Source organism: Acanthochromis polyacanthus, chromosome 1, assembly GCF_021347895.1.
Source record: "Acanthochromis polyacanthus isolate Apoly-LR-REF ecotype Palm Island chromosome 1, KAUST_Apoly_ChrSc, whole genome shotgun sequence".
Lineage (NCBI taxonomy): Eukaryota > Metazoa > Chordata > Actinopteri > Pomacentridae > Acanthochromis > Acanthochromis polyacanthus.
Genome location: NC_067113.1, coordinates 13469551 through 13484322, shown reverse-complemented (window position 1 = coordinate 13484322; position 14772 = coordinate 13469551). Strand labels below are relative to the sequence as shown.

General features: G+C 41.1%; 1 protein-coding gene across 5 annotated transcripts in view; it reads left to right on the top strand.

The window, feature by feature from the left end:
* The window catches only part of LOC110963253 (apoptosis-stimulating of p53 protein 1-like), a 66118-nt gene that overhangs the window by 48415 nt on the left and 2931 nt on the right, over positions 1-14772 (top strand). For 3 of the 5 annotated variants that reach the window (XM_022211512.2, XM_051950614.1, XM_022211515.2), the window contains 18 exons: positions 337-393; positions 670-790; positions 1081-1160; positions 1259-1417; positions 1538-1678; positions 1818-2013; positions 2391-2519; positions 7456-7523; positions 7817-8021; positions 8149-8376; positions 8505-8711; positions 9202-9352; positions 9473-9510; positions 9590-9966; positions 10195-10332; positions 12806-12939; positions 13327-13493; positions 13643-13842. In XM_022211512.2, coding sequence (XP_022067204.1) covers positions 337-393; positions 670-790; positions 1081-1160; positions 1259-1417; positions 1538-1678; positions 1818-2013; positions 2391-2519; positions 7456-7523; positions 7817-8021; positions 8149-8376; positions 8505-8711; positions 9202-9352; positions 9473-9510; positions 9590-9966; positions 10195-10332; positions 12806-12939; positions 13327-13493; positions 13643-13842 — 2796 coding nt within the window. The remainder of the gene's footprint in view (positions 1-336; positions 394-669; positions 791-1080; positions 1161-1258; positions 1418-1537; positions 1679-1817; positions 2014-2390; positions 2520-7455; positions 7524-7816; positions 8022-8148; positions 8377-8504; positions 8712-9201; positions 9353-9472; positions 9511-9589; positions 9967-10194; positions 10333-12805; positions 12940-13326; positions 13494-13642; positions 13843-14772) is intronic. The other 2 variants (XM_022211513.2, XM_022211514.2) reach the window with 2 other exon arrangements.

The window sequence follows — 14772 nt, the reverse complement described above, 5'->3', positions numbered from 1 at the left end:
AAATTGCAATGTTGTATACTATAACTAGTTACCTGACTAATTTTAAAATGGAGGTTAACATCTCGAAATTATGTATCTAACTCCAACCCAAAGATTTCATAGGATCTCCATTCGCTTACATTGGTGAGCTGATTGAGACCCTTTCAGTGAGCAGCACAGTTTATAAAGAGAAGCTTGGTCATTTTGAGTTTTCAGTTGTTGCAAACTCACAAAAATAGTTACACTTAGGCAGCAGTTAAAGCCATCCGAGTTGTGCGCCATGAAGAATGTTGCACAAACAACATGAAAACAAATGAAAATTTCCAAATCACTATGTGCTCATCTTCATTTCTATAGGAGCAGAGACTGAGGTATCTTCAGCAGGGAGGCAGACCCAACCAGGGACAGACACAGGTAGGAACAACATCCGATTTTCCTCTTTTAGCCTATAAGGCACCAGAACATGTTGTCTAAAACTCTTTGTGGTATTTACATACTATGATGTAGGTGATGTCACTTTCTACAGGCTAACTGAGAAGCTAGCTCCCCCAAAATTTATTGCAATCTTTAGTCAGCTATACAAATAAGTAGTCTGGGAACAGAACTTCTTGGTGACATTTTAGAAGTTGACTAAAATGAATTAGAGATGCAGACATTCTACTTTATTTTTTTCCTCCTTCTACTTTTTAGTCTGAAGCTGAGAAGCTGCAGCGGCTGAAGGAGCGAGTGGAGACTCAGGAAGCAAAGCTGAAGAAGATCCGAGCCATGAGAGGGCAAGTGGACTACAGCAAACTGATCAACGGAAACCTCTGTAAGCCTAAGCACAGTGCAGAGATGATGACTATGGATTACAGGCACTGCAGTTTGCAACTACTTATTAAAGGACTGTGTACCCTGAATTTAATCTGAAATAGTCTTGCTGCTGCAGTGCGAGGGAAGCCTGCACAGGGGATTTTTAAACTGTTTACATGAAAGGGCTGAAAAAAATATTCAGCTTAAATGTGACTAATGACTTGCATTATGTTCGGTGTTTGTGCATATTGCTGTAGATGCAGAACACCCACTGTTTATTCTCTCATTATTTCTGTCTCCTGTGTCCAGCTGCTGAGATTGACCATGTGAGCAGCTTGTTTCAGGAGAAACAGGCAGAGCTGCAGTCTGCAGTGATCAGAGTCGACCAGGTATGTGGAGGGTTGTTTGGGATGAAGGTTTAAAATTCTACCAAAACATGCTTGGTTTAAAGGGCTGTTGTTAATTTTAGAAACTGCATTTTTACCAGTTGACTCAACAATTGGAGGATTTAAGAAGAGGACGCCTTCAGCTACACTCATCTCAGGGGGCACCCACTGGGCCCCAAGGTGCAACCACTGGCCACAAAGGATCACCTCTGTCTGGCCCTGCAGCCCTGGAGCTGAGGAAACTTTACCAGGAGCTTCAGGTAAATGATACTTCTTCGATCTCTAATCTCAGAAATGAAGAATGCAGTTCAGCACATTCTGGTTCTTTTGGTCCAAAAATGGTTTTCACAGTAACAGCATTCTAAAATTGCTTGTTTCAGGCTCGTAACCGTCATAACCTTGAGCAAAGCAGCAAATTGGCTCAGAACAAGGAGCTGTTGAACAAGAGAAATGCCCAGGTGACGGTGATGGATCAACGCATCGGTGACCTGAGGGAACGCCTGCATAAGAAGAGAGCAGAAGTACAAAATTTAACCCTTTTTTTAGTTTTATGTAAAAAAGTCTCAAGAAGCACACTTCATTTGCGCTTAATTTTTAACAACAACTTGAAAATGTTTTGGCAGCTACTGGAGGTCAATTTTTTTCTGTCCACCCCTCTAGCTGAGTCGTATGAATGGTGGAGGCCTGTCCTCCCCTCAGACCTCGTCCCACCCTAGTGCTGGAGTTTCAGGTCGAGTTGCGGCTGTCTGCCCCTACATCCAGGTTCCAGCTGAGGGGAGACAGGAGGCGGGTTACCCCCTGCCAGCTGACCCGCCACCCAAACCCACCCCACTCAGCCACATCCGCTCGGTCTCAGGTTAGTAGAATTATTGTCTTTTCTTGTTTAGCATTTCAAAACGCTGCTCTGTACAAGACTTGGATCACTTGGTTTGTCCTACATCACCTCTGTCTGAGCTCTAACTTGCTGTCCTTCTATTTCTTTTTCCTGTCTGTTGGCTCCTTTTTCCTTTCCCTTTATCTGTTGTTGTTGATGTGATCCCTAATGTTAATGATTTAACATGGTGGTTTTATCATTATTGTTTTGTTGCTTGTTGTGGTGCTGGTGGTTGTGACTGTCATTATAATGTCAACTTGATGATGTTCATGTTGTGCTTGTCCGTGTCGTGTGTTGATGGTTGTTACCCTCTCGTGGTTGGTCTTGTTATTGTCTTTGTGGTGGGTGTGGCCATGCAGAGGAGGACAGGAGTGGCATCAGGAAGCCTCCCAGCCAATGGAAAGTGTCAGATTTAGACATCGTCCTGTCAGAGCCCACTGAGTCATGGGAGGGACCCGGGTCCCCTCAAGGGGGCAACAGTAACAACAGTGAGTCCTGGAGAAGTCGCAAGAGAAACTCTCTCACCACTTGCTCCATTGGTGATAGATTAGCAGCACCTTGAGCCTTAAAAGGGAACTTCGTTTTTTTTCAACCTGGGGTCTGTTTTCATATGTCATTTCATACATGTGAGTGATGGAGAAATGAATTTTTGACATAGCTCCAGTATTTAGCCAGGCAGGCAGCTTCGCAGCTCAGCTAGCAGCTCGGCTAGCGAAAAGTATGGGGCAGCTGGCCCCCCCGAGTTGCAAAGTCCGCCCTAGTGCTTTTTTCCCCACACTGACCGGCTCGGATAGTCTCAATGAGTGTCCCACAACATACTAGAGATGAGAAGTGAACGAAAACCTCCACATTATTTGGCGATCGCTATTTGTTGTGGTCTGTATCCAAATCTCAGGACGCTAGAAAGCAAATCTTGTTCCGAAATTGTGCAATAGCTCGCGAAATCGCACGATAGCTCGCGCCAAAACCGGTGGAGGTTTTCGTTCACTTCTCATCTCTACTATGTTATGTCACGATCGGGAATGTCTCAGCAGAAACCAGATTTAATTTTACAAATTGAGTTGAAATTCAACAAATGTTCATGCATATGTAAATTCACACCACACTCCGGATTATGAAAGTGTACCTTCTAATTTCCTTTTTATTTTTATTAAGACTGAGTGGATAATGTTTACAACAAAAACTTTGACATATCAAACTACATTTGATACACTTGTAGAAAAGAAGTGGTACGTATAAAGAATTTATGCAAAAATATTTTTAGTATTCATCATTTTCATGGATACAAATAAATGAGGTTCTCATTTATTTGAATGAGAAAGTGTCTCAAAACTTTTGATGGGGGTGTACACTTTCAAGTTTAATGGTGAAAAGAAGAATTTTAAGCTATTAACCGTGGTTCTGTGATGTTTACATTTGAAATTCTACAGTATTAAATAGACATTTGAAAAATCAAGGCCCAGAACAGTGGCAGCAGAAGAGGAGCTAAACCCGAGAGAGACTTTTCTTTAGTTGAGTCCTATGCTGAAAAATGGAGGGGAACATTCAAACCAAGCATGCTGTTGAGTGTTCGTCCGGACTACAATACAGACCAGATGGCTAGGACTGAGAACATAATTAAATCAGCTACACAAAATGACTTTAACATATAAGGGTCATGCGTATAAGGACACAGACTTGACATCCGATAGCCCGCAGCTGTTGAAGGTTTGGAAACTCAGCCTCAGAAAATGAACTCAGGGCAAACCATGGTCTGGACTTGGACTCATATTCAGTTGTTCCTTCATGCCTTCCTCTGTGGTATAGAGAGGTAGAAAGTAAATTGCTTAAGACCATCAATTGCAATGCTAGAATAATTACTGATAGGAAACCTTTCAGTACTACTTGCTCCAAACACTGAACTGCAAAACAAACATATCTCAATTCAAGAATTCTCAGACTGTTTCACACTTTGAGAAATCTTTTTTTTTTTTTTTGCTTTCTTCTTGACAGTTAGAGGAATATAGAGACTTTGATAGCTATACAGCAGCTGATTACCTTAGCATAGCACATAGACTTTAAACAGGGGAAAACAGCTCGCCTTTCCAAAGTCCAGCCACCTGCTGCCACCTTTGATGTTGCCAGACAATCAGTGAGTCTTAAAGGTTCGAGAATGGTGTTGATCTTCTCATGTACTATATTTCTTTCACTAAATGGAATCATTGAATCTAGTTAATAACCATATAAGCTTAACTTTTTAGTATCTGCCTCCATTCATGTATCTGGAGTTGCTTTTTTTCAGTGTAACCTCTCCATAATCACAGGCCTTGTTGTGTCAAGTCTTTCTCATTCTGCAGCATGAAATCAAACTCTCATCTTATGGTTACTCACTTGTGCTTACAGTAATATATCACTACAGAGTTGGAAGTAGCATGATGTTTATACTCACTGAGTTCAACTACTGCTGGGTATAAGCGAAGTGTCTTGAAGCAGGACTGTTACTAATCCCATTGTGTTCTCGAATGCCAAAGCAAATGCCAAAGTTCTATTTATTGTCAGGGCTTATGTAATGTGGAAAATACATAGTTGTAAATCATGTCAACAGTCCACCAGGCAGGCACAACAAATGAATGGACGGAAGTGTGAGGTATGCTAACTTGTTACTATATACAGTATGTATAATGAGTGTTTGTGGGAGTGTGTGTCTGTGTGAGCTGGATCACAAGAGGTTTTAGGTAAGAAGGGTTTGGGAGTCATGGCAGCTGTCATCAGAGACATTAAAACTTTCTAACAAATGTTTGCACTGAATGCTCTGTTGTATGACTACAAGTGGAGAAGTTCACAAAAATCACAGCAAGGAATTATAATTTATTCATTGAAAATCCTCATGTTATAGAAAAAGGTTTTACATTCCACTGACTGGAACTAATGTTTGCTTGAAAGTGGTAACAGGATCCCTGTGCCAGATTTTCTGACACAGGAGCTGTTTTTTTGATCGTCCTGTTAGGAGGTTTGGTTAATCGACAGAAATAGACTCAACATTCCTCAGTGGTCTGTTTAGGAAAAACACTTTTTCTATTTTTGATCAGTATGTCAATATTGTCCTTTTTTAGCAATCAAATCTGGCCTGGTTAGTATTGTTTAGCTGTAATATGATGAAGAATTCAGCTAATTATGTATGCACACTACATGCTAATCTACATGTAGGAGGCAGTTAGCTTCACATAAAACTGTTAAAAAGGGGAAACTTTTGAACAGCTATCCTGATTTTGTCCAAAGTTAAGAATAGCTATTAACCGCTGCTTATTTAATTCAATGAGGGAGCAGCAAGGAGTTTCTGTATTCGATCTTGTGTCGACTGGGGCCTTTCTGTGTGGAGTTTGCATGTTCTCTCTGAGCCTGTGTGTTTTTTCCGGCTGCTTCAATTTCCTCTGACCGTCTAAAGACATGCATATTAGTTGATGGGTTATTCTAAATTTGTGTAGGTGGTTTGCTGTCAACTGGCAACCTGTATAGCGAGTGTTTGTCTGTCTATTGCCAGCTGGGATAAGATCCAGCCCCCAGCCCTGAGACCCTCTACAGGAGGAAGAGAGGCTGATAATGGATCTTAATCTATACAGGAAACTACGCCAACTGTTTCTTTCTGTTTCCAGTCTTTTCTGCTAAGTTAATCTAACTAGATAATGACTGTAGCTTCATATTTTGGAGACAAGTATGAGAATATTTACCTTCTCAGAAAGTAAGAGAAGCACTGATTATGCTAGTGAAATAAACTGCACTGTCTTTGCTCTATAACGCCGAGTGACTGCTTCTAATCTGGGCTGGGAGGCAGATAGCCAAGTTTCCACCTCGCACAGAGCTGACTGTTTGCTTCCTGTCGTGACTGTTTTCTTCCTGAGGTCAGCAGGTTACAGCAGCTTCCACTCAACAGGTTGCATAGCAGAGCTTACTGTACTGACTGCAGGACTCCCAGGTTCAACAGTTAATCAGTGTAAGTGTGGGATGTGCCAGAACTGTGACGTGGCTGTACCACTGTCATTTGAGCCAAATGGTTAGGTAATCATTTTAAATGATACTTTGACGCTACATTGCGGTGTTTTCATATCCCACAATGGAGTAAATAACACTGTAAAAGCTTTTTCATTTATTTTAAGCTGTTTTAGCTACGTGGCTTTAGGGATGACTGTGTTGATCTGTCTGGGAGTGAGTTCACCACGTTAGATGAATCTTAAGTGCTTACTTTGGTAATCACCTGTCTTATTTACAAGGCTGTTTCATTTTAATTAGTCTTCAGGGTGTTGCGATAGTGTGAAACATCAAGCTAGGTCGCTGAGCTTCACCTCACCTTCACATGTTAATAGGCAATAGTGGATCAAGATTTAGTGAGTGACCGGCACTGTGACCTCAGTGCACTGAACTGTGCCGATCAGTTATGTAACACGGCCTCTGTGGAGATTGAGCCTGGGATAAACTGCAACTTTTCACATCCAACAGGCTTAATTTTCTAAAAGCTAAGCATTTTAACACAATAAGTCAAGCCCATTTAAACCTTCAGAGCTGCAGCAGTTTTTTTGGAGTTGAATTTTTTCATGTGAACAACAACTACGTGGCTTTTTCTGGTGAAAATAGCAGAGCAACACCCAAAAGCCATATCCCATGGCTGCAATTGTCAATTACTATAAATGTTTGTTTTTATTATTGGAAACTGACATCGCAGCAACAACACAACTCATAAATTGTGTAACCAAACTCATGATCCCACACTTCTTTTCCTTTGCTGTGCTATTAGCGGGATACTAAAGACATGTTTGCAGTGCAGAATACACCGTAATCATCAATCACGTAGAGTAGTTGTTAAGCAATTTAGCACCTGTCTTGTTACATTACAGTATTTGCTATGTTAAGGCTGGACAATTCAATGCCAGACATGTCAGGTCAAATTAAAAATAACCAGATGACTCAGAGTCGGCTCCAAATATTGCATAATTGTTATGCTGACTGTGAACTGTGGTACTGAGTAATGGACCAAGACTGTCATTTACACTGTCTGGTCTGCGCTGTTTTCGTGTTCCTCTTGAAATGAACCACATGTATGGATAATAATACACTTTTATTTTTGCTTTGCCGAGTTGTGTACATTTTATTGTAAAAGTAAATGGAAGCCAATTTAAAATATTCAGCCAACAAGTCCGATTTTCAGTCTCTTCTTACTATAGCATAAGGTAATGACATAGTTTACTGTCTTCTCATCATGCCGCCTCCTCCTTTCAACTACTAATCCTATCTTTTATTTCTTCTGACTACTTAAACATTCATGGTCTTATTCCTCTCTGTTTGGGTCTGTCTGCTGATTTCTCTCATTAATTGCCGTTCCTGGTTTAATCTTTTTCCCATCTCTCTTCCTCTGTTTCACCCATCTAATTCTCTTTCTCAATATCTGTTCAGCCAATGAAGCTTCATGGCCCAGCATCAGTAAGAGTGTACCAGATTGGAGGACCAACAGTCCAGAACAGGTATTGTTTCTACATTTGACATGGTAATAGAGAACCTTCTCTATAATAACTCTCATTAGTCCTGTCATGATTAAAATGTTGCCATGTCCAGAAAGTGATATTGTAGAGACATTACAAAATTCTTCATTTTGCTGAAGCCCCACGTAAGGCTCCTACTTTGTAGACCATGTTATTGAAGCAGCGTGTGAACTTCTCAACTCGGAAAGTCTCAGGAAGAAAATTTACATTGAGAACAGCCACAGAGGTTTTTGTGGAAAAATTTACTCTGCGTATCTATGTCTCCTTCCCCTTAGCTGCCCTCTGGTTATGGTACTTACCCCAGTGCCACCCACCAGGCAACGGGGCATCACTGTGCCACTAGCTCCCTGCCCCGTTCTGCCCCTGGTACACTGGGCTGGCCCCGATCCAGCGCTGCCAATGCCACCTCCTCCTCTTCATCATCTTCCTCTTCACAGCAAATACAGCAGCGTATTTCTGTCCCTCCTAATTCAAGTCAAGGTACCGTGAGGACTCTTTTGTAATTCATGAGTCACATGTTTGCTTTATATCTTAAACGATTTTCTAATTTAGAGATATTACATGATAGATCTTGTCATGTTGATTTTGTTTCTGTCTTTGATGTCAGGTTCTGCCACCACCTCCCAGCCCTCTCCACTGTCCCCACAAACAGAGCGGACAGATCCCCCTCCAGCAGTGGCTGTTCGTCCCTACGTTCCGGATCATCCCTCCAGGCCACAGTCCCCCAGGAAGGGCCCCGCCACTATGAACAGCAGCTCCATCTATAGCATGTACCTCCAACAGCCTCAAGTCAAAAACTATGGGTCGCTCAGTAACAGAGCTACTGTCAAAGCAGGTGCTCTAACAGCAAAATGAGTTTTCATTTTAGACTTTGCCATATAATCAGATTCTGCACATTTACTGTTTGCAGTGTTTGTGAGGGAAAACCAATTTCTGCCTTTCCTTTTCCTCTATTGTCCACAGTCTATGGTAAACCCATCCTGCCCACCTCCTCCACTTCTCCGTCCCCTGTGCCTTTCCTCCAGGGAGGAGGAAGAGCAGCAGCGGAGGATGTTACGGATAAAGAGGGAGGAAAAGGTGAAGGAGGAGAGAGCAGCGATGGACAAATTCTGCCACCCAGCGTGGACAACATCCCTCGTCCTCTTAGTCCCACCAAGCTCACCCCAGTTGGTAGGTGCCAGGAAATAAATCAAACTGGATATAACTAAGAAGTGGGACATTTCCAATTTATATCTTTCCGCTCTCTTTATGTTTTTGATATACCAAAACGTAACACTTGAGTTTATAGTAAAGTACTTAAGTAGTATAATTATAAAGTCTGTGCATTGCTGTACCAGTATTTTACTGTCAAATAACTAAACAATAGATATAACCTACCTCAAGTCATGTGCCTAACTCATAGTGACCTTGCATAATTGTTAAGTGTTTATTTAGTCTTTAGAAAAGTTTTGATGACATTACATTAATACACTAACTAGTTAACAAGCACTTCTGCATCAAGACCCGTTTTGCTACTAAATTGAACATAAGATACAAGAATTAGTTTTGGAAAAAAGTAAATACAGTATGCCATAAACAAATGAAAAAAGAAGAAATATGGGGCTTTATGCCTCAAACTCTCTTTAAAATATTTGAGTTTCCCATTTTTTTCCTTCCACAGCCCACTCCCAGCTACGATACCAGAGCGATGCAGACCTGGAAGTTCTCCGGCGACGCCTCAGCAATGCTCCGCGACCCCTCAAGAAACGGAGCTCAATCACTGAACCTGAAGCTCCACAGGGCCCAAACATTCAAAAATTGCTGTATCAGAGGTTTGCGCTACTGTATTTTGTTCCCCGCCAGAAAGATAAATCTTTTTTATTTGACTGAATTTGAAACAGAAACTGAATCAAGGCTGGTACAGTGAAGTTATTTTCTGATGTGGTTTGCAGGTTCAACACGTTGGCGGGAGGCATGGAGGGAAGCTCAAGTAAGACTCTGAGATGATCAGGTGACATCAGTGGCTCAACATGATAATGCATACATAAAAATTTCCGTTTTTATTCCAGGCAACACTTTCTACCAGCCCGAATGCCTTTTGGGTGAAATGGACAGCATCCATTCAGCTAATGGGAATGTAGAGCCTGGTGACAAGCATGGCAGCGTGACGGCCGTGGAGTCTGAAGTTCAAAACCTGAACTCAGAGTCCCGCCGCTTGTCTCCTCCTTCTGTTGGTGTGGAAACATCCAAAGAGACAGCAGCATCAGTCGGGATGAGCAACAGCGTGTCTCCGTCCACCCAGCCCTGTCCATCACCTGCCCCTGATAAGCCAGAGGACCAGAATAATAACAACCATCGAGGATCTAGTCCTGCCCAAAACTCAGGAGGCCACGCCTCCCCTTCTCCATCACCCCCTGCTCCACCGTCACAGCCTAAGGTGCCTAAGGTATAACTACACCTGATATCGAGAATACGCATTAAGACCATGTCCACTGAACATTGTTTACACCTCATCTCCATTGTTTCTCAGCAAGAAATATGTTACTGCTGACCTCAACAAAATAATTGTTCTCTCTTAGGGCTAATGTGTCAGATTAAGCAGCAAGTACTTACTTAGCAATTCCTTTTCTGCTTTGTCAACACATTCCTGTTTCTGACTCCCCGTGTGCTGCAGGCAAAGCGAACAAACCTGAAGAAGCCGTCATCGGAGCGGACAGGCCACGGTCTGAGAGTCAAGTTTAACCCCCTCGCTCTGCTGCTGGATGCATCATTAGAGGGAGAGTTTGATCTGGTGCAGAGAATTATATATGAGGTAAAATATAACAGCATGTTGCAGTTACAGTATGTGGTATTTTTTAGGTTACTACAGTTTTTATATTTGAAGAGCTTGTAAAGCTTTGTCACGTGGTTCAGTGTTATAGTTACTACAGTGCATTAGCGCATATAACCTGCACACAGAAAGAATCACAGAAAGAAGGATGTGAAATCAAGGAGAAATCTCTTTTGAGGGAGCTAGGAGAGAAGCAATAAAAATTTGAAATTGAAATTTAGGATACTATATAATATAACAATAGAATAATAACTGAACAATAGGTTCATAACAGGGTTAAACATTAATAGAGTTTAAATGAATGCAAAATCTGATCTATTGTAAGAAAAGTTAAAAATGATAGAATAATATCAGATGAGGATAGGTAGTCAAAAAAAATCTTCACCGCAGACTGTTTTTTAAAGATCGATTTGGGCTCTAGGTCAAAAAAGTGAAACCAGTGCAGAAGTACCCTAAACCTTCATGCTTTGTAATGGCAGGGAGGGACTGCTCTGGTTGCAAAAGTCTAACTATATGAGAAAATGATGGTCTCAATCACTTGTTTCAAGACTTTTAAATACAACGTGATATTAATTGTGTAAATTATGTTCCCATTTTAGAAGAAAATAGACAATAAATTATGATATGTTTAAGGGTAGGGCTATCTTGACAGATTGACACCATATTGTTGTGCATACTGTCCTCAAGTTCTCAGTCAGACTAGCTTGTTAAGCCTGTTTATAAAGATTAAGATGGCGAATAACCAAATTTCAAATGATAGGTTTCAACATGGTAGTCCACATACCAATAGGTGATGTCACAGTGGCTGAATTCATTTTTATATATACAGCACCCTTTGTAATTATTGGCACCCCTGGTTAAGATGTGTTCTTTAGGTTGTAATGAATTCATTTTTCTAAATAATATAGGACCACAATGATAAAAGGAGGAAAATCCAACCTTTAATTCAACTGCATTTATTCAGTGGGGAAAAAAATCACACATTAAGAAATAATTCTTCTACATCAAATCATGTGTGCCACAGTTATTGGCACCCCTGATGTTAATACTTTGTACAACCCCCCTTTTGCCAACAAAACAACACCTAATCTTCTCCTATAATACTTTTTTTTTTTTTTTTTACAATTTTCAGTGTGAGAGTTTGCTTCCACAATAAAAATTGAATTGATTTTAAGGCTTTCAACACATCTTAAACATGGAGGGCGCTGTATATGGACAGGAGATGGGACAACCTGATGGACATGTAACATGATGCTTGAGATCAAGTTGGGCATGGAGATGGCGGAGTGTGTCAATAAAACTGATGTACAGTAGAATGTCATCAGCATAGAAGTGGACATCTGCAGTGAATCTTTAAATTAGGTCTCATAGTATAATATAGAGAGTGAAAGGCATGTAGCTGGGTACCAGTCCTTAGGGGAAACTGTACTGTACAGTGTGTAGATAATATGTGTTATCATCAAGTAATATGAGATCTTAAGAAAGACCTCAACTTTGAAGAACAGCGGGGTTAAATAATATTGCAAGGAAGTCTACATTTGGACTTTTATATTCCTCTAACCATGCTTTGGTTAGTGCTGCAGCCAAACTCTGACCAAACAGTCTTTAAAATGAAATATAGCAGCTGGCCTGCTGTGGTCGATTGGTCTTTCCAGAATGTAAAGGGAGTGTAAAATAAGGTGTAGCAAGAATTTACTGAGCGCGGAAAAAACTACATTTCAAGAGGGACCCTTCTGTTGAACCTTCAGATTTAGGGTTTCCTGTTCAAGAGGACTGACTATCATGTGATACAGCTTTGTTCTTATATTTCTAATTTGGTTACTATTCTGTGTTCACATTTTGTTATGCAACAGAAATGACATGCCTGTGATTACACCCACATGCAGATTGCCTCAACAGATTTGCCATTAACTGGAAGCTTTTGAATCTTTTTCAGTGCCTTCGTGACAATACTTACCTTTTGCTTTGATCCTCAGCAGGGGAGAGCTGGTCCCAGTTGTGAGGCTCGCAGAGTTATTGTTGGGGACACACTCACACTTTATCACGGTGTGTTACATCAACACCAAGAGAGCAGCGCCTTACATCTTTAGATGCAAACCCCTATCTATCCCTGACATCTTTCACTGGAAGAAAAAGTGCTTACTGCCTTCCAAACTGCAAACTCTAGCTGATACTGTCAAGGATGGTTCACATCCACAACAAGCTCAGTTTGACGGTGTCATACCCCGAGGCAGAAAGACTCAGAAACTTCCAGAGTGTTCAAAAAATGCTGCACTATCCTGAGTTTAATGGTGAAACTGGGCACTTGGCACTTTTGTAGTGTTCTCCACTTTTACAAGGTTTCTGAAGGCTGATTTCTGTTGTTCTGTGGACACCCAGTAACTTGGAACTTGTTACAGTACCTCGATGAAATGACGAAATCTAATATATCTGTGTTCATACCTCTGTCTTTAAGGTGGAAAACCCCAGTATGCCAAATGATGAAGGCATAACTCCTCTTCATAATGCTGTCTGTGCTGGTCATCACCATATTGTTAAGTTCCTGCTGGACTTTGGAGTGAACGTAAACGCAGCCGACAGTGACGGATGGTCAGTATCTTCATTTAGTCACTGAATCATGTAACAGTGTGGAGTAATAACAGGGCAGTGGCTGCTCAAGGACTGGAGGGAGTTTGAGAAATGAACACACTCTCAGAGGCAGCAATGACAGAGATAATTGACTTTCTAAATTCGTTTTTGGCTCAGCTGCTCTAACCGTGTTGAAGTAGGAGATTACCATATGTAATGAGGCTCTGAATACAGAAGTTATTTTGATTTAATTACTGATGCATCTGACGAGATTCATGTTCGTCAGTCTCTTCCTTTTTCATCATGGCGGGAGTTTAATTTAGCCTCTTTGTCATTTCTTTATTGAGGTGAATGAGACTTTGCTAGCAGAGGAATGTTTAACATCTGTTTTAATGTTGTCCTTCCCAGGACTCCTCTGCACTGTGCGGCCTCATGTAACAGCGTCCACCTCTGTAAGATGCTGGTGGAGTCGGGAGCAGCCATTTTTGCCACAACAATTAGCGATGTCGAAACGGCGGCAGATAAATGTGAAGAAATGGAAGAAGGCTACACCCAGTGTTCTCAGTTCCTCTATGGTAGGTGGATACAGACACACTCATGGTGGATCAACAAAACTAAACTTAAAAGGGGGACAGAACTTTGCATTAAATAATACAAATATGTAGCATCTAGAAACTCTCTTCTTGAAATGACTCTCTTGTGTGTGTGTCTCTCTCTCTCTTAGGTGTGCAGGAGAAGTTGGGTGTAATGAACAAAGGCTTAGTGTACAGTCTGTGGGACTACACCGCCCAGCAGTCTGATGAGCTGTCCTTCAGTGAGGGTGACGCCCTCACCGTGCTACGTCGCCGTGACGACACTGAGACAGAGTGGTGGTGGGCGCGGCTGAACGACCGCGAGGGATACGTACCCAGAAACCTGCTGGGGGTGAGAGAGCGATAACTACACTGGACACCTCACTGTAAATGTGCACAGTGGGAACAGTCCAGAAAGACTAATGAGACCCACCTGCATTATCCCATCACTGGGTACCACTTTTAAGCTAATCTCAGGTCATGATTTATCATGAATCTGTGCATGCTTATGTGCAACATGACCTAACTTAATAAACTCTATCCCTTTTCTGTTGACTTAAAGCCTATCAGCCCACCAGGTGAAAAAACTGCTAATGATTACAGGAAATTAACTGTTTAATAAATACTGGGCACAGGTAAGGGGTTACCCCTTGGAAAAATGCAATACCCACCCCCAGTATCTCAGAGTAGTAGATTTATAAAAACATAATAAAACTATGAAATTTTAAGCCATTCTTTGTTTTTGAATAGAACAGCTTTTTATATATAGATAATGTGACGAGCCCATGGTAAAAGGAGAGCAGTGTACTCACTCCATAATGCTTCTGACTCACTAGTAATATGGAAAAAAGAAAAAAAGATCTGAGGCGTTCTTCCAGGAAAAAGTTAAAAGTCTTTATTCAGATTGCTATGTCATGATTGAGTTCTAAAAAATGAACAATATTTGTACATTTTCAAATAATCCTGAGTATTACGTAAACCCAAGCAAAGCAGAACAAAGCTTTACGGAGGGTGAAATCCACTGCACACCGCATCAGTATTAGTATTAGTAGAAGCAAAAACCTGAGCAGGAAGCCAGTAAACTCTCAGGTGATAAAAGCACAGAATGACCACTAGGTGGCTCTATAGAATGCAGAAAAAAATCTAGAAAAACTAAAATGTTCATAGAAAGTTTAGAATATTTAACTATTTACAGTAATGGCACATTTCAGATCATCACTTTGTCAAATATTGTCTTTGTGCTTTCCAAATCTTTAACCATAGAGCTATCTTGATTTCTGCT